Consider the following 24,068-nt stretch of genomic DNA (forward strand, 5'->3'; position numbering starts at 1 on the left):
TCTTGAAACAATCAAGAAATAACATTGTAGAAAGATTTGAGTTTCCTGGGTCTTTGAGAAAAAGCAGCACCCAATAAATCAGTGATCACAGAAAGGGTCTTTTATATGCTTCCCCATCATTGAAGGAATCATTAAGGCACCACCAAATGAGGGAAGATTATTTCAACTACATTGTCACACAAAATACGTGGTACCTTGTATTTGGAAAGGCCAGCCATGGTTCAACTCCCACTCCGAAGACTTGAGCACATGCTCCTGGCTGCACTTCAGCACAGTAGTGAAGCAGTGCTGCATTACTGGAGATTCTGTCATTAGGATTGACGTAAAAGATCCTACGACAACATGCGAAGAGGAGTAGTGAAGTTCTCCCACCATCCTGGAAAAGGAACTATTCCTCAACCACCAAAGCAGATTATTTGGTTACTTAACTCTGATACTTGTGGGACCTTACTGTGTGAAAATTGGCTGGTGCAGCGATTGTAAACAAACACAATGATTACACTGGAAAAGTAGTTGTGCAAAGTGCTTTGGGACAACTTATTGTTGAAATGAAAATCCTCTTTCTTTTGTATGGTATAAACTAACAGTTTCAATGGAGAGAGCTTTTACCTGAGAGCTAGGATCATAGTAAAGTCCAGTCTGTTGATCATAGTAAAACCCAGATGCATCATCGTACTGGTAACTGGAAAAATCAGGCGCCGCTGTTAAAAAGGCATAAATAAATTTAGGGATTAGGTGCCAACTAATTGACAATATCCAAAAGCACATTCAGAATTGGAAGCTGTGTGTGGGTATTTTAGTTACAGATAAAACACTTTCAATCATTTACTTACAGAATTTGGCTTCCGAAGCAGTGGTACCTGGATCTGTAGCCTGCTGACCGGCAGGTGTCGATGGTTGTCCAGCATCTGCCTGCACAGTACAAAACAATACCATATCATTGCTCTGTAACTTCAGTAGACTTCACATTTCAAGCATTCCTTTAACTGGCATCAAGTTCAAAAGATTAAAATATATTCACAAAACATTTCAATATTTCAGAATGCAAAGGAATATTTCTGAGCATTAGGGATCAGAGAATGTAATGAGGCACCCAGGACCATTTCCAATTCACTCCTTCAATCCTATATATCAGCTTATAGAAGGGGGAAAAAGTGCTTTTCCGAAACGACGAGCATCAAAATACAAAAATGCTGATCCTCTCACTCTCTCCATCGCAGAGATTCAATAAAGGGATTCATGAACATTTGGGCAATGCACAAAATAGAACTGGAAATTATGTTCAAAAGTCTGTGATTTGAAACAAAACACAGCTTTCTTTCCATTTCAATAACCTTTATTTTCTGAAAGGGGATGCAAGGAAAAACAATTATATTTTGAGAAATGTTTATATGTTTGTTTAGTGTGCGTCATGGGAGAGCGATGTCTGCGCACTGCACTGAGCAAATTCCTATATCTTAATAGCAAATCACTGACCCAAACATCTAAAGCCTTGTCATCAGAAGAGATAAGATTGTGGTCAACACTGGGACCAATGCAGGGATATGGCTTTCCCATTACCCAAGCGAGAGAAACACCGGATATCTTTGATGTCAGAGCCTCTGAAAAGTCCTTTAAAGTTCTTAACATAATGCTAATGGCACTTTTACCAGTGAAGGCATTTTTACCAATGAAGATGGCAAAGCAACTTTTCAAGAAAAACTTCAGTTCTCTGCTCAAATTATCTTACCTGAGCACTTTGCTGGTAGCTTTGTGCTCCTCTTGAATACACCTGAACCTGTGATACAGGCGTATTTGTAGAACTACTAACAGCAGGACCTGCACAAAAAACAAGTTTGTTTTTCCTTAATAGCAATCTATTTATGTTGTGCAATGCATATTTAAACAGATAAAAGCATTGGCTCGACATAAAATATTCGAGCTTCTTGAATTTAAGCAGCATATTTTTGATACTATAAACAGACCATGATTACATATGCAGTAAACCATTTTAAAATTTCCATTCTATATTCTATCCAACATTCTTCCAATTCCTTATCTTTGATTCACGGGAAACATGATTATTGCTGCTGCAGCAAAAAAAAACTATCAAACTCGCAACTGTCACTAACCAAATCCTATTAATAAACATTCAGATTGTTTCAAATAGGAAATCAGCTACAGAATACATAAATGCCTAAAATTATTCGGGATTCTACAGTACACTGCAGAAATTAGTCACTAAATTGAAACAATTTTGATTTGTTGGGAAAGCAGTACAAAGAGGAAAAAAAAAAGAACGTCAAACCTAACAATCTACCATATATTTCTGCAGTCAACTTCAACTACACAAACTAACTACACAATCTACTGCTCCTGTTTCTTATGTTCTAAATGTATAATTTTGAAGCTGGGAAGCCCTTGCCACTATATACAAATCGTGCACATTTAACCAGTTTAGAGGAATTGAATTCCAAACATCTGTAGCTAATTGCATTCCAATGATTCAAAACAGTTCACAACATGCAGCACTGTAACATGCACAGCTTTTGAAAGTGCATGGACCAAATCCTGTTCTTTGTACATAACCTTTATGAATAAAACAATTCGCACAACCAACACAATCCTAAATTTGATTTAGATGCCAATTATAAAAGGATGGCTCAAAACTGAGGTTACAAATCCAGGGTATTATGTTTATGTATCCTATGGTGTTCTCGAGTTACCATGCTGTAATGTTAAGTTAAATATACTTTTCATACAAAATGCCCTCTCACATATCCGGTGTTACATGGATTGCAATACTCTACTACAAATGTACAATGCACACGATATAACACACGCCAAGTGCACACTCTCCAAGGGTGTTTTTCTACAGTACATGTAGACAGTACAACAATCACAAATTCACCATATTTCCAAACCTCCTTGTGACCTTTCTGCAATCAGCAACATAACAGAAAATAAATTATATCCACGTGCATGTTTATTCAAGGCAGCTTCTAAATTATGCAAACACAAATGGGATTGTGTAGGGAGCAGATAATGGTAATGGAATGTATTCACTGCTCCATTACCAAACATACCAATACAGTAACCTAAAGTAAACACTGTTAAATAGATTCTAGATACATTTGAAACGGCTGTAGGTGGACAGGGCTCATCAAGTTAGCTATTTGTAACTTGCAATTTACAAAAAACCCAAATTAATTATGCATTTCTCAGGACTCAAAATGACCAACACTTGTGTCATTTCTTCTTTGGCAAAACCGGATTGAATGGTTTAGTAAAGGAATAACATTGCACCAACCTCTCAATTCAGTCTTTCATTCTGAAAGGGAACGCTGACACCCTACCTGTGAGAGTAGCTGCTGCCTGGTATGTGACAGGTGGTTGTTGACTGGGGTCCACAGAGCCTTGTTGAAAGTACTGGTATTCCTGCGAGTACTGTGCCGATTGCACACATTTCATAGTTAGTGTGGTGCACATAGAAGAACTCTAATTAAGACTGCACTTTAGAATATTCGTATATAAAATACATTCACGGCACTGTCCTGTGATTCCCAGTGGAATAAAACTCAAAACTATTAAGGTACACAGCAGAATTCATGGATTTGTTTTTTCTTGCCCCTCGTCCCTTTCCCTTTTCAGCGACACCTTTGCCAGCAACATTGCTTGGATGAGAAAACAGGACAAAACCCATTCCCAGGTTTTTGTTAGTGTTGCTCTGGAACTGGTAACGAACCCACAAAATCGGCCCTGATGTGACTCCTTTTTGGCAAGGAAGTCCTAATTTCTCCTTGTACAGCTCCATCACCCATACCCACTGTTGGCAAAACTTATTCTGATTTGGTTTTAACCATTGAGACTTCTTGTAAATACTGACATCCAGTAACACTATATTGTACGCATCACAAAGAACACATATACAGTAATGTAAGATAATAGCATGGCCCAGGACAGAGGTTCATCATAAACTATTCAAGCTTTGCTTTTGCAGTTCAAAACATTAGGATGCCTGGGACAATTCAATTTATCTGCCACATTTTAATTTTCATCAACATTGGGGAACAGGCAATGCTGACTGCACATTGAGCAGCATATCCACGCATATCACTTTAGTGACAAATGCTGCCATTTTAATGAAAATTGGCTTACTGGAGATGAATTATAATGATCATGCTAAGATATGGAGAATGTTACATATTATGAATTTTTAAGTGAAGGGCACTGAGCTCTGTAGCAGGTTGAAACAAGTTGTTAAAATCGAAGTTCACTGCACCCCAGGGTGGAGTGAAAACATCTCTCGGTGGCTGTAAAATTAAGTAAGGCAAGTTTGGGCAGTATAATTCCCTTCCAAAGGGTCGCAAGCACAAAATAACCAAGAAACTGGCAACCAGTTGGAAAGCTCATCGAACTCAGCAGCTGGCCCAACCAAACATGATTTGGCAGGGTAATTAATAACAGCAAGTACCCAAAGTGGAAAAAATTCCTCAGACTCTGAACACAAAGAGAATGTCTTCATAAGTTTTTTTTTAATTCCCTAGGTCAGAGATAGGATATCATCTGCTGCACAGAGCTCACAACTGACAAGGTCCCAACTCAAGAGTGCTTCTAACAGTGTCAGCATAGTGTGCATTTTTACAAATTATGCTGATATCATGAAGATGGAAATGGGCAATCTGGATAGAAGCTGAGGAGGACATGAACACAATTATCACAGGACTCTGGAGTGTAGGAGGCTTAGGGGTGATTTTATAGAGGTCTATAAAAATAATGAGGGGCATAGATCAGCTAGTCAATGTATTTTCCCAAAGGTAGGGGAGTCTAAAACTAGAGGGCATAGGTTTAAGGTGAGAGGGGAGAGATACAAAAGGGTCCAGAGGGGCAATGTTTTTCACACAGAGGGTGAGTGTCTGGAACAAGCTGCCAGAGGTAGTAGTAGCAGCAGGTACAATTTTGTCTTTTAAAAAGCATTTAGACAGTAACATGGGTATAGAGGGATATGGGCCAAACGTGGGCAATTGTGACTAGCTTAGGGGTTAAAGAAAGGGGCGGCATGGACAAATTGGGCCGAAGGGCCTGTTTCCATGCTGTAAATCTCTATGACTATAACTAACTGGATTTCACATATCATTGCTAAAAACCTTCATTTAGTGGAAAGAAAACTAAACTTGGAAACTTTTTGTTAAATTAATTAAAGAGATGTTTATTGGAGTGATTTTCCTGTCAGATTCTCATGGAATGGGAGGACATGGAATGGAAGCATCACCACGTCTCCCACCCGGCAAAGAATTTCTGACTTAGCCATGCCATTATGAAAAAGGGAGTGCACATTTTGGCACATGATAGGAAAGGAAAAACATTAGTACCACCAGGACAGATTGTATGAATGCCTTAGCAGCTAGTTATAGAAGATTGGTTGCTTTGAGGCCCTGGCAGTTGGTAAACACAAGAAACAAACACTACAGCAAATTCAGAAAAGCTTTGAAAATGGCAAGAACCCTAGTGTACCTTAGTACACAAGAACAAATCCCTGTACAAAAACTGATTCCAAAGAAAAAGCTAAGAAAAGCTAAATAAAAAGCTGAAGAATTGTTGGGCACTATTCTGGTGGCGTTACCACAGCAGTTAATATTTATATTAATAACTGTTACGACAATTTAGTTATCTTTCCATTCAGTTATCACGCGCCACGCTACAGGCTCCATGTACAATGACACTGCCAAAAAGGTGTGCAAACAACCTGCTCCCAAATCTGCTAGTGTGCTCTGTAACTAACCACTTGAGTGAGTGACCTTTGGAGGCAACTTATGATCGATTCCATTAATGTAGTATTTTGCCACTCAATTCCTCCCTCCACAGCCTTACTCAGATAAGGCAAAAAAAATCAAAGGGTGGGGGTGCTCACATGCTGAACAAGTGACAGGAAGAGAACACCCAAATCAAAATCTTGCAGATCTTCAATCATACTGAAAATCTACTGCTAATTGGGATTGCTTGGTTTTGTTTTTGAGTAAAAGAGGGCAAAGATCTTTTGGTGGGCAACTGAAGTACTGCATTATTTCCAGATCCAGGGTTCAAATCCTGCAATTTTACTGGTTCATCAGAAATAACCACTGGAAATTCATACAACAGTTAACAGAATGACTTAGAAGGAATAAAAGGATAATTTACATTATAACTTTAAACACAAGCTTTGAATGTGTAAGCAACTTAAGCAGAGGGCAGCCAATTACCGAATTTTAAATTACTTCATTCCCTCAGACTTAATGATGTAAAATCACTAATCCCAAGAGGGTTTTGATCTCAATTGTTAACATATTAGTGGTCAATAGAAATATTAACTGTGTTCTTGAATGTGTGCTTAGGACACAATTTTAAACAGTCACACTAATGCAACATGCAATAAGTGGTTTATGGTCCCTCTGTGATTTGAGACTTTACTGCGCAAAGCTTAGCACCTTACACTAACTACCCTGGAGTAACGGAAGTCTCTCTTTCCCTCATTCCCATGGTTGGTACAAAGTTTTATATTGGATTGTACTTATTGCCCTGGATCCATTACCAACCTGTGTATAATGTTGACCATAGCTATCCAGTCCAGATGGCGGGGGGTAATTGTAATCCACTGGATCTGAACCTTGCTGAGCCTTAAAGAAATGTTATAAAATTGAACAAGTCAAAAACAGAAAGCATTTCAAAAGCATTGAGAAAAAAACCTAAAAATACATGTTAATATCAGCCATATTACCATGTGTGCACTGATTTGCTCAACTTTAAAGAATATCACATTTCCCGATGTTTTCTTCTACCAAGCTTTTATGTTGTAACACAATCTTGAAACAGATATTTTGTAAAGCATGTTCTGTCACGCAGCACCCCGGAGACACTTAGAACATTTAGAATCACTCAAGAGACTTTATATACACAACATTCACAAACAACCAATCTGTCAGCTTTAGGACATCAGCCTTGGTCCATTGTTAGAGCACCAGATTACCGACTATATATACACTAGACAATCTTACCGTGGAGCAGTTTTAGGTACTTTGCTTGTAGCATGATGCTTTAAATTAAACCAATAGAATGTGCAAAAACAACTTGGGATGATTTACTCCCCCATTTCACTTTAATGTGGGACGGAAAGTCTGCACTCAAGGTACCATAGCGACTCTAAAAGAATCTAAATATTCACAGATTCTATTTGTAGGTGCTTGGTCACAGATACTGGGCTGTTGTGGTGCAATCTGCTGAAGGAAAGCCCTGTATTTTATTATACAATACTACCAACATCAGTCAGTACTTGGTTACGAAACACAACATAATATTCCCAGTTCACAATATATTACTGAATTATATTGTTTGCAATTTCCACTATTTTCTCAGTACCTGAAGAAAATCCTTTAAAAATGTGTTGAAAAATGTATACTCTTTAGTTTTACCTGGCTTGATGACCACTGAGCTGCAGCAATGGCTGTACTTGCGACAGTCATGGCACTGATCCGATTTCCATCACCAAGGAAGAGGTCCCTGAACAGGAAAACAAGCTGAACATGAATCAAATGGTCAAACTACACGGTCATTTTTGATTTTGATCAAAGCCGATACTGAACAAATCTAGCTTCCATAACTGATTCAACATGGACAACCCAAACATCTATTTAAAATTGTGAGACGTCTTGGAAGTGTAACGAGCCATGCTAATTCTGACAGCATGACTAAGTGACTGTGCATATAGAACTTACTGCTACTTCTGAGTGGCACAGAAGTGTGTAACATCAGATTGCTAGGAGGACCTACACTTTTTCACACACAGGGTATTCAGTACTGAATAAAGTACTGAACAAACTTACTATGAAAAGGAGAAAAAAGACAGGAGAAACAACAAACTCAATTTGTGCCCTTATCCAACAGAAGGGCTTTCTTTAAAAAGCAAGCATAGGTTATCTGTACGAATTACGTGCAGCTCCAATCTGATACACGAAGTAGTGTTAGATTTAGAATTTTCCAGTGAAATCTCTAAAGGCGAGTCACTGGAAAGTGTGAAGCAGAGATCAAGAAAGAGGAGGGAGGAGGTAGAGAAGATCAACACCCATCATTCAGTTCATGGATATTTTTGCGTACCTCCAGCACCTGGAAATGCAGCTGCAATGTGGTCTATGGTTCCAGTCTGTGGCACAGAGTTGGTTTCAAACCCTTCTTACTTACTCAGTCTCCTGAATTCTCAAACTGATGCGAGTCCAGAGCAACACTGACAGTTTGAGGACAGGTTTCCAGCTAAATATAAATTTTGGGGTGAAGTAAAGATCTGAGGTGTAATGGTATCAGTGCCAACCTTAAAACTAAGACCAGTTTAGCAGTTAGTTACTTACTTCCTTGCACTCTTTGCAAAATCAACACCAATAGTTTTGCCATCAATGCTCAGTGGTGGCTGCAAGGACTGCAGTATCTGAAGAAGCTGAGACGCCTCCTGTAAATTGCAGAAGGGGAGTAAGACAGCGAGTGGTCAATTTAATTGCACTAAAGATGCGTTTGACTCAGAGGGTCATCAGATGCAATATCCATGGTTTGATGGTGTGGTTCGACAGGCAAGTTTCCAGTTCACCCACATTTCCTTCGGGTGGATTTATTGGATTTTAACATTGGCATTCTTTTAAGATTTTGAAATTGTTCACTCCTAATTCAGTATTATTAATAATTAGCCTCACACCGCCAGGGACCCGAGTTTGCTTCCTGGCTTGGGTCATTGTGCGGAGTCTGCACGTTCTCCCCGCGTCTGCATTGGGGGGGGGGGGGGGGTTTCCTTCAGGTGCTCTGGTTTCCTCCCACAAGTCCAAAAGACGTGCTGGTTAGGTGCATTGGCCATGCTAAATTCCCCCTCAGTGTACCTGAACAGGCGCCGGAGTGTGGCAACTAGGGGATTTTCACATTGCAGTGTTAATTTAAGCCTACTTGTGACACTAGTAATAAATAAACTTTATTTAGTTTTAGTGAGCAGCAGTGTTCATCACGAAGCAGGAGTTAAAATAATTTGTCCTCCCTCCTGTTGCTCTATTCGGCTAATCCTAGAAAGCCAAAGCAATTGGAAACTAACACCAGTTCTTATTTGTTCAAAGACAACACTTGCACATTAAGTGCACATGGAAAGATGGGGATTATGGTGAAAATTTACATTCCCTTGCACACAGTACAGAAGCCAGACATGCACCTGAATCAATGGCTCAAAGTACTTCACATAAATTAAATGGCAACCATCATTAATTGGAAGACGTGAAATTATTTAATGCATCCCAAAAAGGATCAAATGAATGAACTGCACTCCCAAGTCCACTTACTCAGAATAGGCCTGTTTATGGAGGGCGAGCAAGACATAATATGAAAACAGAAAGCCAAAAATAGCAAAGCTGTACTCTCAGCAAAAGAGATTACTTTGGGAGAAAGCAAGCACAAGCAGCTGTCACATTACTCAAGAACCTGCTTTAAGCATTTTACAACAGAGAAACTTTTATAAATGGTACAAATTGCAGCTTCTAGGATAGTGATTTGACAGTGATCAGGCAAAAGAATTGCTTGCCTAAACAGAAGACAGTAAAATTAATCCATATCCTTGTCTAATTATGCATTTTTTGAAAACTCGACCTTTTAAAAAAATACGCAAAACATGCAAGCAGTAACGTGCATACTTTCATTCCAAGTATCAATATCACAGGTTTTAAAGTTTATTTATTAGTGTTACAAATAGGTTTACATTAACACTGCAATGAAGTCACTGTGAAAATCCCCTTATCGCCACACTCTGACACCTGTTCGGGTACACTGAGGGAGAATTTAGCATGGCCAATGCACCGAACCAGCACGTCCTTTGGACTGTGGGAGGAAACCAGAGCACCTGGAGGAAACCAACGCAGACATGGGGCGAATGTGCAGACTCCACAGACAGTGACCCAAGGCGGGAATCGAACCTGGGTCCCTGGTGCTATAAGATTAACCACTGTGCCGCCCCAATAGACTTCATTAGCTCTTTGAGGCCTGTTCATGTTACCTAGACTTTGAGCATTAGCAGAATACTTTCGGGAGTGGATGGGGGGTGGTGAAAGGACAAACTTCATCACAGCAAACCCTGACTCAAACACATATCTATTCCCATTGGGGTGTAAGCAGCAAAATAACCTTGCTTCTGTTTTAGTTGTGTTAGCATCACAGACTAATATCCAGATTACGCCACGATTTACATGGGTAGTGCTGGCAAAAGCAGGCATGACCTGCTGATATGGGAGTTTGTCTCCCACACAGACACGGGGAGAACGTGCAGACTCCACACAGTGACCCAAGCCGGGAATCGAACCCGGGTCCCTTATCGCCACACAGCTAACCACAGTGCTACCATGGGAAGCCAGTGTTGTAAAAGGTACACTTAGGCCATTAGGAAATGTAACATATATATGTTTTTCATCTTTGAGATCCAGAAATTGAACTGGTTTTCTTGTAATGGAAAGTAAACCTCACGTTCAGAGTGAAAAATTATGCTCAGTTCCTAGTGTGCACGGGTCTGAAGAATAAAACTGTCAATTGGTATTAAATTTTTGCAATTTTATTCAGAAAGACATGGGACAGCTGATATGGGAAGTGGAGAATGTCACGAGTAGCAGGGTGCTCTGGGTATGTGTTCACATTGCTCATTGTGCTAATCTGGGAGCATTCAGGTCTTCTTTTGAGTATTCCTCAATAAGGCAGCATAAAATTCAGCAAAACCAAAATATAGTTAACAGAAGATACAACTCATATCACCCACAGATTGAGATCACTGTGGTATTTTGTCTGAAGTATAACCTGCTACACTTCAGCATTTGCAGGTTTCTCTGAGCAGATGCCTACTACCCTCTCAGCTCGCAGAGATGTATGGTGACCAATGCAAGGAGATGAAGAAATCAGATAACTCAAAAACACATGGCTTATCACTAACATATCAATTAAATGATGAACAATAAAAACTCACCACAATAGATGCAAGCTGCACAAAAGCAAATCCCCTGTTCAGTTGGGTCTGCTTATCCTTAATCAGCCGAATATTGGAGAGAGACAATGCAGCATACGGAGAAAGAGCATTTAAGATGGACTCCACCGAAGTGTGGGAGCTAATGTTTCTTAAAATGACAGCTGTTTAAAAAGAAATGAAGATTTATAAAAATTAGCAAGAGGTTAACAGAGCAAACACTACATATACAGCATATCTGTACAGCTATTTATGGTTAATCTCAGAAATCTGGACATCAATATTGAATACAATTCATGTCTGTGTACAGTTCTGGTCACCCTATGATAGAAACGATATTATTAAACTAGAAAGTGTGCAGAAAAAATTTATTAGGATGCTACTGGGACTTGGTGGTTTGAGTTATAAGGAGAGGCTGGATAGACTGAGACTTTTTTCTCTGGAGTATAGGGGGCTTAGGGCTAACCTTAAAGAGGTCTATAAAATAATGAGGGGCATAGACAAGGTAGTCAATATCTTTTCCCAAAGATAGGGGAGTTTAAAACTAGAGGCATAGGTTTAAGGTGAGAGGGAAGAGATACAAAAGAGTCCAGAGGGGCACTTTTTTCACACAGGGGGGTGGTAGTAGAGGCACTCTTTTAAAAAGCATTTAGACAGTTACATGGGTAAGATGGCTATGGAGGGATATGGGCCAAACGCGGCCAATTGGGACTAGCTTAGGGGTTAGAAAAGGGGGCGGCATGGACAAGTTGGGCCGAAGGGCCTGTTTCCATGCTGTAAACCTCTATGACTCACTACCTTCTAACAACACAGTTTGTCCAATGCATAGCTGACAGCAGAGGGAAGAGTGCATGTTAAATATAAGCAGGTTAGAATCATTGTGCCAAAGTTATCTGCTGTAAGATTAACAGCTAATGGCTGTTTGGAATATGTATTTCACAAACTCACTGTCACAGAACCAAGGAATGAAACACATTCAAGAGTTAAGAGCTATGGAGAAAATGACCAAGAAAGATATATTACCCCTATTTGCCCCTGTCCAATCCAACTAAACACATGTGGCCACTTGACCAAATGAAATCATATTTTAATTGTAACAACAAGATTCACAATGGGGATACTCAATTCCAACCAAAACAGAAGAAAAACCGATATCACAAGAGGACAACATATACTGAGGTAACAAAATGTGCTCTTCTAGAGTTAAGGGACTTGGCTGGACTTTTACTCTAATATTGGGCCACAAAGTACTTGATGTTGTGTTGCAATGGGAGAGTATCCCATTGCCATATCTATTACAGAAAACACTCAATTTCACAAATCTAAAAAGATGAAATAAAGCATTTGTTCACTGATTTTTTTTAAATTTTGCAACACTTGCACAGCTCTGTATCACCATATTACAATCCCAATCCCTTGTGATACACGGCAAATACAGCACTTAATGTGACATGTACACCTTGTCCCATTTATGAACTGCAAATTCAACTAAGCATTTTCTTGATCTCAAGTCAATGCGTAAGCAGAATGCGAATATGCACCAAAAGCAAATTCCATCATTCACCCTGCTTCAAAACAATATCGGTTATAATTAGGTGTGCTGTGCACCAATGTTTCCTTAAGCAGTACCACAAAATTAAAGTTCCCATACAGGCCATTCACGAGAGGCTTCATTACATGCGGCTGCACAAGATAATTTAAAGGGATTATGCCCAAACCAGTCTGTGATGCATTCCAAAGAAAGTATATTTAATATTTTACAATTTTAAAATCCAGGCTACGAAGCTCTGCTTAAGCCATGAAAATGAATGGGCTCATGGCTGCTGACTGCCTGCAAAAGCTGAACAAATACAAGGCTTCTCAATGATTAGGGATGGACAATGAATGTTAGCCTAGCCAGCAACACCCACATTCCATAAATGAATTTTTAAAAGATGGATGAATAATTAAATGAATATAGACTGTAATTATGGAAGAGAAGAAAGGAACAGGAGAAAGATTTATAAGTTTTGAAATATCTTTCTATGGTTTAATATAAATCATAATCTTCCCACCGCTATTAATGTAGTGCATGATTTATTAGTGGAAAGTTATTGAAAACCTAAATCGCAACGATTACCAAGAAATTCTGCAGCTAAAATACACCATAAATTTTCACAGAACTGTTTTTAAAAAGATTAGGCAGGAAATGCTCAGAAAACCATTTGAACTTACTATCACTGTAGTAATCAAGTGACTGCTGAACTTCGACTGATGCAGGGTGCTGATCCTGTTCAGACTCTGATTAAAAGAAAAACAGGTGCTAAGTTCCACCATAAAATGAGGAAATCAGTGATTTTTAAATAAACTGGAAATCGTGCAACAGTGCAAAAGATATCATCTGTTTCATGGAACAATCCTGTAAATTAAAACAATTCTCCTCTCAGTCCTAAGCGGCTGACACTTCATCTTGAGACTGTGCTCCATAGTTCTAGAGTCTCCAACCAGACGAACAGCCTCTCAGCTTCTACTCTATTAAGCCCTCATTTAAATTTGTTTGTTTCAAGGGTATCTCAGATTTCTAAATCTCAGAATATATATTCTCTTCTCATAGGGCATTCCTCTCAAACCAGGAATTAAATGTCAATCTTCATTGCATCCTTGCCAAGTCCTTTAAATTTCTAGTCAGCCTACCATTAGTTTTTTTATCTGAAAGAACATTTCAAAGTGGCCATCACACAAAGTGGTGATAAATATTCAGGTTTTCTGCACAATCACGTTGCACTGAGGTGATTCAAAACAGTTGAAGAAACTTAGACATTTCAAAAACAATGATCAATGAGCAACTGTACAGCATCAAATGTAATCCTGTTAAATTTTAGTAACATTTTTAAGTTACTTATCCAACAGAAGATACTTCACAGTGAAGCTGCCACCGATTATTATTGGGTAACTTCTCTAAACTAAATCTCCCCCTGCAAAACCAACTGGAGTGAGGCTCCCTTACTTATAAACTTCAGGGAAAATAAGATCAGCACTTAGGTGACAGATATCCAAATTCAATCAATCTGTTTACATTCAGCAAGTGTACAATGATTAGTTTGTTCAGGCAAAAAGAGGCCATGGAGTGATCTTAAAATTAGAATTAGCATGCAAATTAATTGAAGCATAGAGGTGGGGAGGAAAGGGTCGACGTGGACTGCATTCATTCTAAAATAAAGGCGACGCTGATTAGGCGCAGCAGCAGCAACGCAGCAGCGATGGTAATGTGCAGGTAAAAGCATTCCATGTTTCAGAAACCAAAAGCAGTCAATGGATCAGATGTAGAAATTAACCATACTTCCAGAAGCAGTCCAAGTGGAAATTCAGGGTGGTGGAAAAAGTTAGTCAGAAACATATAGGTTCTGGGAGGAATCATAAGGAATGGTTTTGGTTTTTAAATTGAGAAAAGGAAATGCAACTCACCCGGAAATTAGTTGGTGTTATCATGTGAAAAGCTGGTCCATGTTACCAAGGTATCATACAGAATTACATGCAGCATAGAAGCGAGCCATTTAGCCCAAACAACATCTATGCTTCACTTGAACATCCTCACACCGTTCCTCATCTATCAGCATATCCTCATTTCCTTTCTGCTGCATATGCATCTCCAGTACCCCCTCAAAAATGCATCTCATCTCAACTATACCCTGTGGTACCAATTTCCATATTCGCACCACTCTCCAGCTAGAAGTTTCTTCTCAATTCCCCATTGCGTATCTTGATGACTATCTTAGATTGATGGTTTCTGGTTCTGTTCTTCCCCACAAATAGAAACACATTGACACCAGATTATCAAAATACTTCGAAATTTTATGAGGCCTCTAATGGGTCACCAGCTTCAGAAAAAAAAAGACACACAGCCTGCTCATCCTTTCCTGATATAGCTATAACCATCTCTCAGTTCTGGTTTAATTCTTGTGAAAAAAATTTGCACCCTCTCCAGTGCCTCCATATTACATTTCTAACTTGGTGGCCAGAAGTGTAGAAAGTACTTCAATTGTACTCTGACTATGTTTTAATACAGGTGAAGGACAACTTCTCTACTTTTCAATTCTATCCCTCTAATAATAAACGATATTGCTTGGTTTGCTTTAGTTATGGCCCTATTGAACTGTCACAACTTCCAAGTGCATTTGTACTCTTAGGCCTGTTTGCTTATCTACCCATTTAGATTCTAATTTCTAACATGTGATTTTTTTAAAAACCAAAATGTAAGATTTCACGATTATCTGCATTGAAATTCTTTTGCCAATTATGTGCCTATTCTACAAGTTAATTACAAATTCTTGTTTGCTGCAGTCCTCCTCAGAGTTGACCATCTCTCTCAATTTGATACAATTCAAATTTAGAGCTATGTTGTTGATTCCCAAGCATAATCATTTGTGTGAATTGTAAACAGTTGTCCCAGCAATAACCCTCTCTAAATAACTGGCCTTTACCATACCTCAGCTTTGTTTTCTAGTCCGGTCTATTCGACCATTTGTTCCCCAACTTAAGCTCCAGCCTTATCCATCTGTCTATTATGTGGTAGTTTATCAAAGACCTTTTGGTAATCTAGAAACATCTACATTTCCCTTGTCTATTAGCCCTGTTACTGCTTCACAGAATTCAGTCAAACAAGACTTTCCCTTTTAGAAATCCATGTTGGCTATTCATTATTATATTTTTGGTTTCTAGATGTTTTTCTATTTCCTCCTTTAGTCGGGATTTCATTCCTTTTCCTACTACTGATGTTAAGCCAACTGGTCCACAGCTTCCTGGAAATGTGATCTCTCTTAAACATTGGTACAATGTCAGAATGGTATGTGAATAATGAAGAGGTAATCAAGGAGAGACTCCTGTATCATAATGAAGGTGGCTGTAGACAAATCCAGTTAAGTTCAGCTTCTTTAAATGGAATTTAAATTAGAACATGGCAGTGAACCACGACGGTGACACAATGCAATTCAGTGCACTGCCAATTCTGGATAAGCACTGAAATCGATATCAGCTCATATTTACTTACCAGATTTCGAAGCCCCACATTTGAAACATTTTTCTCGCCTCTTGAAGTTATATATGCCGCACTATATTTGCAAGTTTATAAAATTTACAAACATCAGAAACTGATTTATACATGAAGTATAATTTTAAATTAGTAACCAATACAGAAAGTATAAAATTACATTCCAATATGGCAGATAAAACGTGTAGTGAATATTTTACAACAACAATTTATATTTTTACGGGGTCATGAATTAACAACTATTTCATATTATCTCTTTCCAACTAACTGAAATTTACTGAGATTAGATACTGGGAAAGTATTTTAGTTCTAATGCAGTAAAATGACCGCATTCAACATATGGAAATTTAATTCATTAAAAATTACTTTTATTTAATAACTAATTGTTCAAAAGGTTATCTTTTAAACATATTACCCCACCCTTCAAATAATCATGGCATGTTGTAATATATTAATATTTTTAAAAAGCATTAAAATAGATCCCCACAACACCAAATCTATATAACTACTATTGGTGTATAATCAAAATACCTTGCCACAAAGCCAATCTTCATAAGCCTTTGGTCGTGGATTGCTGTAGTGCATGGTGACATACTTCCCTTGTATGGTCAGATATTTCTGTAAAAAATGAATGATCATTTAGTACTGTTTCAAGACAAAAGTATCAATATTCCCATGGCAGTGCACGTGTAGGGAGTTACTTCTCCCAAATTAGTGCGTGAATGCACAAATATGCATTTATGGACGTATTGGGAAAGGGAGCTCAGGGGATTAGGTTACCTACACTTAACCCGTCCTTATTAGTCTTCAATAAGATGGAAGCAGGCCAAGTCACAAGGTCCAGTAAAAATAAGCGATCTGGAGTGAGACACGCTCTATTGTGTTAATGCTTGCAGAAAAAAATTTAAATTATGCTTTATAATTATACAGATTTATTTTAAGTCATGCTTTGCCTTAATGATATGAAAACTATTTTCCTTTTTTAGCATTACTGCTAACCTTAGCAGAATCTGTTGCCTCATCTAATATCACTAATAGAGAGTTTCTGACCTACTGCACGAGTTGAACAAAGTTCAAGTAGCGTGAAGGTGCTGCTTAATCATAGAAATCATAGAAACCCTACAATACAGAAAGAGGCCATTCGGCCCATTGAGTCTGCACTGACCACAATCCCACCCAGGCTCTACCCCCATATCCCTACATATTTTACCCACTAATCCCTCTAATCTATGCATCCCAGGACACTAAGGGGCAATTTTAACATGGCCAATCAACCTAACCCGCACATCTTTGGACTGTGGGAGGAAACCGGAGCACCCGGAGGAAACCCACGCAGACACGAGGAGAATGTGCAAACTCCACACAGACAGTGACCCAAGCCGGGAATCGAACCCAGGTCCCTGGAGCTGTGAAGCAGCAGTGCTAACCACTGTGCTACCGTGCTGCCCCTCGTGATGAATCTGTCGTGACCTTGATCTGGTCAGATACTTTGTCCTATATGCTATCAACCTCTATTGCATCTTCTTCGAAATCAACATGCACTCCCTTATTTTTGGAAAGCCATCTGTACTTTCAAGCTTACGAATTCAAGGTGGACACAATAAAATTTGATTTGCATGTTTTGCTTTTGGCAGTACAAGAGGGAAAACAAGCCCTACATTTAGTAAAAGTTTGCTGACACTACTGAAAGCCGATGTTACTGGATAGAAACACCACAAGCACAGAATTATTACAAATTAAAGGCGCAAAGGGTTTACAAAATTTATATTAAAACACAAGTTGTGAACTGGGGGCTTAGTTTACAATGCACTTTCAGGGTATGCCCGAAGTCATTTAATCAGTCAGGAACAGCAAGTACTCATCTGCTGCTTCTGCTGAGCCAGCCCTAGTAGATAACCCAGTGTAATCCAGGAACCTTGGGGATAAAATACTTATCCACAAATCAGCTCACCATTGCAACCCAAAAGTGGAAAATGCACTATTGCTGATTAAATTTCATGCTGTTAAAAATCCTCCAATTTCAATTCAAACTCTCATGCCTATATATTTTCAACTCAATGCTATTTTCTGTTGGCTAAACAATGGACCCAACAATATAAAGCTACAAAAAGATGTCGGAATTTCTGAATCAAATCAATAATAATTTCATAAAGAATCCGACTAATAAACTTAAGCATAAGATTGCTGGCTATACTTTGGAGTTAAAATGCAATTATTTGATAGATTACATCATAATATACAATATTCCCGCCATAGTATAAATTGTACAGAGCTTTATAGAACAGCTTGAGTAACGGGTAATTGGAGGATTTCTTTTCAAGGGTAAATATTTTACTTTGCAGAGCTAAAACAGGCTGCACAGGTAAACCTTGTTCTTTCTAAAACCTGCAGACTTTTTAAAAGAACTATTTTCTAGATTAGACATGAGAATTTACTCTGCATACCAAATTTCTGAAGCGATCTCTAATACTCCTACCTTTTCAAACTTTAAGGGAAGGTCTGATAATTCTTATTAAAAAATTAGAAATGTGGAAAAAAACTCGAAGCAAAATGGATTAACACACTGACTTTTCACTGGAGACTGTAATAATGAATAATCTTAATGAAGTGTGCAAGTCATAGCAAGCCAGTTCCATAGCACAAAGCTGGCACTACAATGTCATTTCCAAACTTTGGGCAATGATCAATTCTCCATTACTGTGCATTACACTATCTCCAACTTAAAAAAAAACAGGGAGTGAGTTTGTTGTCAAACCCCTTCCAGTAATATTCTCCTGCACACCATATGTTATATAAATGGATGCAAAAAGAGTGGAAGTGACTAGCATCAATTTTGTAGATGAGATAAAAGAACAGTAGTGTTACAAAAAGTTTAAAGTTTTATTTATTAATCACAAATAGGCTTACATTCACGCTGCAATGAAGTTACTGTGAAAATCCCCTAGTCGCCACACTCTGGCAGCGCCTGTTCGAGCACACGGAGGGAGAATTTAGCATGGCCAATGCACCTAACCAGCACGTCTTTGGACTTTGGGAGGAAACTGGAGTGCCCGGAGGAAAATCACGCAGACACGGGGAGAACGTGCAAACTCCACAAAGTGACCCAAGCTGAGATTCAAACCCAGGTCCCTGGTGCTGTGAGTCAGCAGTGCTAACCACTGTGCCACCATGCCGCCCTAAATTGTGTATGCATGTGTGGAGGCACAACCCGACTGGCAAAGATATGCTGCAAACATCAAAATTATCCAGCACCCTATTGAATCAGAACTCGGATGCCTTCCCATATCACTTAATGGGACTTCAGACTGGGTTTCCTCAAACCTGCAACTCATCATTATAATGCACTGAATTGACACTTTGTACTTGAACCAAGAGAAACTGATCCCTTTTCTTAGCTAAATGCCGGCAGCCAGTTTAGCAACATCACCCCACCTGAATGAAGCAGCTGTCAAAAGTCTGGTGATACAAAGCAAACCTACCAGGCATGTATACAGAATGCAAACAGCAGTATGCTACTAACACATTTGGTACCCTCTGGAATCAGTCTTCAGACTAGCCATAGCCCAAGCTGTTCAATAAAGCTTATTGTTGCAAGATACAATTTATATTGTGCTGGAATATTGTTTATTATGGCATAACATATCAAATAATTGCATTTTAATAACTGAACTCCTCATCAATAGAGGAATTATTTTCCACTCCCATCTGTCACAGAATCACAGTTAGACATTATCTTTAAACCTAATCCCCTTAATGTGCCTTAATCCTAATTTAGTATCTCCTACTGTACTGCACTGCTTACCACATCCATCCCTGCATCATCTCAACCACTCCTAAATTATGGAAAATTTGGTGTTGTGAACTCACGACCATTTAGTAAAAGATCCATACTGCCAAAAAACACTCACGTCAAGATTCTTACAGGTGTTAGAAGAGTCTTCCACCCAAAAACATGGGGCCAAATTTAAATCCAAGCCACAGGACAGTGTTTGCTATCCCATCTCATTAGGCTACTTGTCAAAATACAACTCAGTTGCAATTAAAATTTTTCAAGTCATTCCAAAACTGATTTCATACACATCATAGTGGCAGATTTCAAGGCAGGTAACTGAGGTCTGGGAGCAGATCCCTCAGCTGCCTCCAACAATGGTACAATGTGCATTTTGAAAGGAGCAGAAACTGGTGAAGAAAGGGTCTAAAATAACTCATTTTTCATCACTTACTACTAAAGCTTGTTCCTGACCTTTTGAAGCTCAGCAGCAACTTGCTTCATATTTATGTTTTTTAGACTGCTCATGACCTTGAGTGTATCATAAAATTTAATTTGTACTTTAATAAAAATGCCTTTGACACAATGTCATTGTTCTGTATAAAGCACAAATACATAGATCTGATAACAAGCACAAAATGTAGTAAGCAATTTAGAAGTGGTTAAACACAAAGTAGCATAGTTCACTTCAGAGGAAAATTGTTTTGCTTCAGCTTTTGCTTTCCTTTACCAGGAATGCCCTTGGATAATTTTGGATATGAGGCATTGCACCACATTAGTGTACTAACACCTTACAACAGGATATGGGTTTGTGCTTGCTGTTTATCAGAAGTGTGCATGCACAATCGGGCATCACAACAACCAGGGTAAACTTTTTTAGATTGAAAGGCAAGTCAATCTTGCTGCAGCATACCTTCCCATCAAATAGGTCTAGAGACCAGATACCTATGATCACTTGACGTCCTGATCTCTTGAATGGGAAACAATATTGAAAGTAAAGGGCAATATACAATGGTTGCTGCTACTCTCACATTCATCCCACTGCCTTTGTATTATTCGACCTAGTCACCTATGTACTAAGAGAAGCTTTGTAATCTGACATTTGTGCCATTGCTCCCATCGTGTGGAAAAATTGGCCTGTTCTCAGCTATTAGAAGACTAACTTATTGCTAGGCTGGATTTTATGTCATTCCAAAAAGGTCATACTGAACCTAACATTTTCTTAAGTGTGAAGAAAACAGCAATGTATGCATCCACAAAAGGCCAAATTTAGGATTAATGGTTTTATTTTCACCACTGTCTTTGCCACCGCATGTAAAGTGAATCAATGCTCTAACTGGTTTTTACTTATTTATAAAAGGGCTGTACTTGAAATCAGTCCTATGGAGCTTGCGATTTATACAGAAAAACAAAATCTAATTTTCTTCTTTTGGAAAAAAGCCCCTGTGTCTCATTACATCAGTTTTCAATACAGACAATTTGATCCTTTTTATTTTTTTTCTCCAAGAAATCTAGACTTGTGATGAAGCAACCTGATTGGCTTCCATCCATCTTGTTGCGTCCTGCAAGTGATTAAACTCCACGAAGGCGAAACCACGGCTTTGACCTAGAGACAGCATTCAGATATAGACGGGATTGTGTTAGTCAATGGGTTTTAAAGCAGCCATTCTCAGATGAATCTCTCAAGTCACCTTCCTGCTTCAAAGCGCCTCCATTTACAATTTTGTGAAGCAGTGTTTCTGTGATCTCATTTTTTTTTCCTTTTCTTTGCCATGGCAAGGAATTGAACAGTGCAAAAGGTCAATGTCTGGGAGTAACAATACTTCTACAAAAAGAACGGAAAACGTTGCAAGGAAAAAGACATCCTTCATGCAGACCATGACAAATTGACCTTAGAAACAACAAATTCCGTATGCGGTACCCACCTGCAACCTAGTTTTCATTGGCATTACATTTTCTGCAAGTCACTTCAGCTGTTACCACCACCACCCTCGTGTATAACATGAAGCGAGTGCAGTGGAGACAAATGCACAATACTGAGGTAAAAGAAAGAGAAAAGCAGAAAAACGAAAATACAAGAAATGGGAACTGATACTTTGGGAAAGGCAATGCAGCTTTTCTGGCCCTAGCCCTTCAGTGACGGGACCTCTTTTTAATCCTGGGTTTATAAGCCTTTGCAATTTACAAAATGAGAAAGACACAGTGACTACTATTGTCACTGCATAAATAAGATGGAAGCTACAACTTGCTATTAAATTTTACTTTTCATGTTCCTCAGCCATGGCAAATTCTTGTGTTCTAATTCTGAATTCTCAGCCACTGGGTAAACCAAATGTTTTTTTTGCTTTGGGGGAGAGAGGGGAGAAACCTGGAGTGGGAACAGAAATCTCACCTGACATTTTGCTCCTCATTAGTCGCACATCTCTTGGCTGAACTCCATCATAAGGCTCTAAAACAGTTCGAATCTACAAAGGAAGTGGGATTTAGTAAGCTAACTCAAATGTACGAACTGCGCTGCTCACAAACACTAAACATGGATCAACAGTTCTAGCTGAACTTAACGGAGGACATAAGGACTGTCACAGTGCTCCAAACACAACTATGCTGAGGAATAGTGGGATACAACCTTTGCTCCAACTGTTCCATAGAGATTACAATTATCAGTCACCGTGATAAACATAAATAGGGCACCTCTTGGGGACTAGAATTCACTCTAAAAAATAACAAAGGTTCATGATCTTATTTAAAGCAAAAAATTCAATACAGGCAGATGTTACCACCTTGACTTAGCTGAATATTTTTTGCACCACATTTAATTACAGCAAACTTCAATGAAACAAGGTGGCAATTTGAGGTGTTTGATTGCAGTAGTACACACTGCAGCCCTTCATCTTCTGACCATGCTAGATTGTATTAACTGATACTGATTGCCTTTTGCAGCTCTACGTTTCAATTTTGATTTTTAAACTAGCCACAATCAAACCACTCTCATCTAACAGCCCAAATATTACTCCACCTCCTCTCCAAATTGTTCTCGAAAGCATAACTTATGTAACATTTTTGCACACCCAAAAAATACTGTCTTTCATTCCCAATCTTCTGAGCTCAAATCTAGTACTACTATGCAAGTGCTGAGTAGATAACTGAACAATAACTCAAACTTTTGTGTTGCAACATGCTACTATTCACAAACAGCTGCAGTACCATTAAAGAACAAATTTACATTTATATTGCTCTTTAACAACCGTAGCACACTCTAAAATACTTTACTGGCAATGAAGCATTTCCCACATACTTCAATGAATGTTGTTGGTGATACTGGTTGCGGGATAAATGTTGGCTGAGACATCTGGTTAGCATGTGTTAACTTATAAAATATAGTCTCAAATTTAAATTATTTCACTCGATCAACTTTCATCTTTTATCTGTGGTTGCAAAACAGAGATGCCAGTTGCCCAGGTTCCCCATTTTTGAGAAGTCAACATGGAATCCCAAAAATAGTTAGTTGCCAAGGACACAGCTTATAATTCATGGAGAAAATAAACAATATTTCTTTTCTGCTTACTTTAAGTAGCTCACAATGTTGCAGTAAGTACATCACTTTCTTTAGTATCAGGGTAGTAGGCAGTTAGGAAACACAAGTTTAACAAAAGTAATAAAACTGCAAGAGGTAAAAGGAAGAGAGCCAGGGCTCACTTTACTGCTGAAAAATGTTTGTGTTTGGCCTGTGAATGAAAGCAGTATTGGCTTGACTGGCATCACTCGCTTTTAAGCACCTGGAGCAGAATATGCCCACCCTCACAGTATACATTCCAAACAGCAGGCACAAATGATGTGAAATGCTACCACGACCACAAAATATGACAGCAAGCCATGCAATATCTTTTACTAAACTAAAAGAAAAGCTACCACAAGACTTTCCCAGCTTTCTTCTCATTCTTTTTGTCCTACTGCCCAGCTATAATTTCTAGTTTTTCCACCGTCTTTTGTTTCTAAGAGGAATAAAAGTTCATAGAGAAAAAACACCTACATCATCCTCAGTCGTAGATGAGGGAAGTCCTCGTAACATAATCGTTTTGCTTTCTTTTTCATTGTTCAGGTCATTCCGGTCTGGATCCCTATAGTCGCCATCTGAATGATAACCGCCATCCGACCTATCACTGCTTCTTCTCTCTTGATGTCTCTAAAAGCAAAGAAAATTTGAACCAAGAACATGAGCATAACAGAACTAGAGAAAACTTTAGAGCAAAGGTTTTAATTGACAAGTGAGAAACTGACAAGGCATTCAAAAGCAGGTA

The 24,068-nt window shown here is 38.7% G+C and overlaps 1 protein-coding gene across 2 annotated transcripts in view; it reads right to left on the reverse strand.

Moving 5' to 3' along the window:
• Window positions 1-24,068, reverse strand: part of LOC144491704 (RNA-binding protein 5-like) — a 49,877-nt gene that overhangs the window by 9,431 nt on the left and 16,378 nt on the right. For both annotated transcript variants that reach the window (XM_078209905.1, XM_078209904.1), the window contains exons 4-17: window positions 23,801-23,953; window positions 22,163-22,235; window positions 21,303-21,376; window positions 16,533-16,619; window positions 16,002-16,062; window positions 13,190-13,255; window positions 10,979-11,139; window positions 8,355-8,452; window positions 7,425-7,512; window positions 6,552-6,632; window positions 3,336-3,426; window positions 1,730-1,818; window positions 834-912; window positions 610-701 (exon numbers count right to left, since the gene is read on the reverse strand). In XM_078209905.1, the coding sequence (XP_078066031.1) occupies window positions 610-701; window positions 834-912; window positions 1,730-1,818; window positions 3,336-3,426; window positions 6,552-6,632; window positions 7,425-7,512; window positions 8,355-8,452; window positions 10,979-11,139; window positions 13,190-13,255; window positions 16,002-16,062; window positions 16,533-16,619; window positions 21,303-21,376; window positions 22,163-22,235; window positions 23,801-23,953 (1,293 nt within the window). The remainder of the gene's footprint in view (window positions 1-609; window positions 702-833; window positions 913-1,729; window positions 1,819-3,335; window positions 3,427-6,551; window positions 6,633-7,424; window positions 7,513-8,354; window positions 8,453-10,978; window positions 11,140-13,189; window positions 13,256-16,001; window positions 16,063-16,532; window positions 16,620-21,302; window positions 21,377-22,162; window positions 22,236-23,800; window positions 23,954-24,068) is intronic.

Source organism: Mustelus asterias, chromosome 3, assembly GCF_964213995.1.
Source record: "Mustelus asterias chromosome 3, sMusAst1.hap1.1, whole genome shotgun sequence".
NCBI classification, from domain to species: domain Eukaryota; kingdom Metazoa; phylum Chordata; class Chondrichthyes; order Carcharhiniformes; family Triakidae; genus Mustelus; species Mustelus asterias.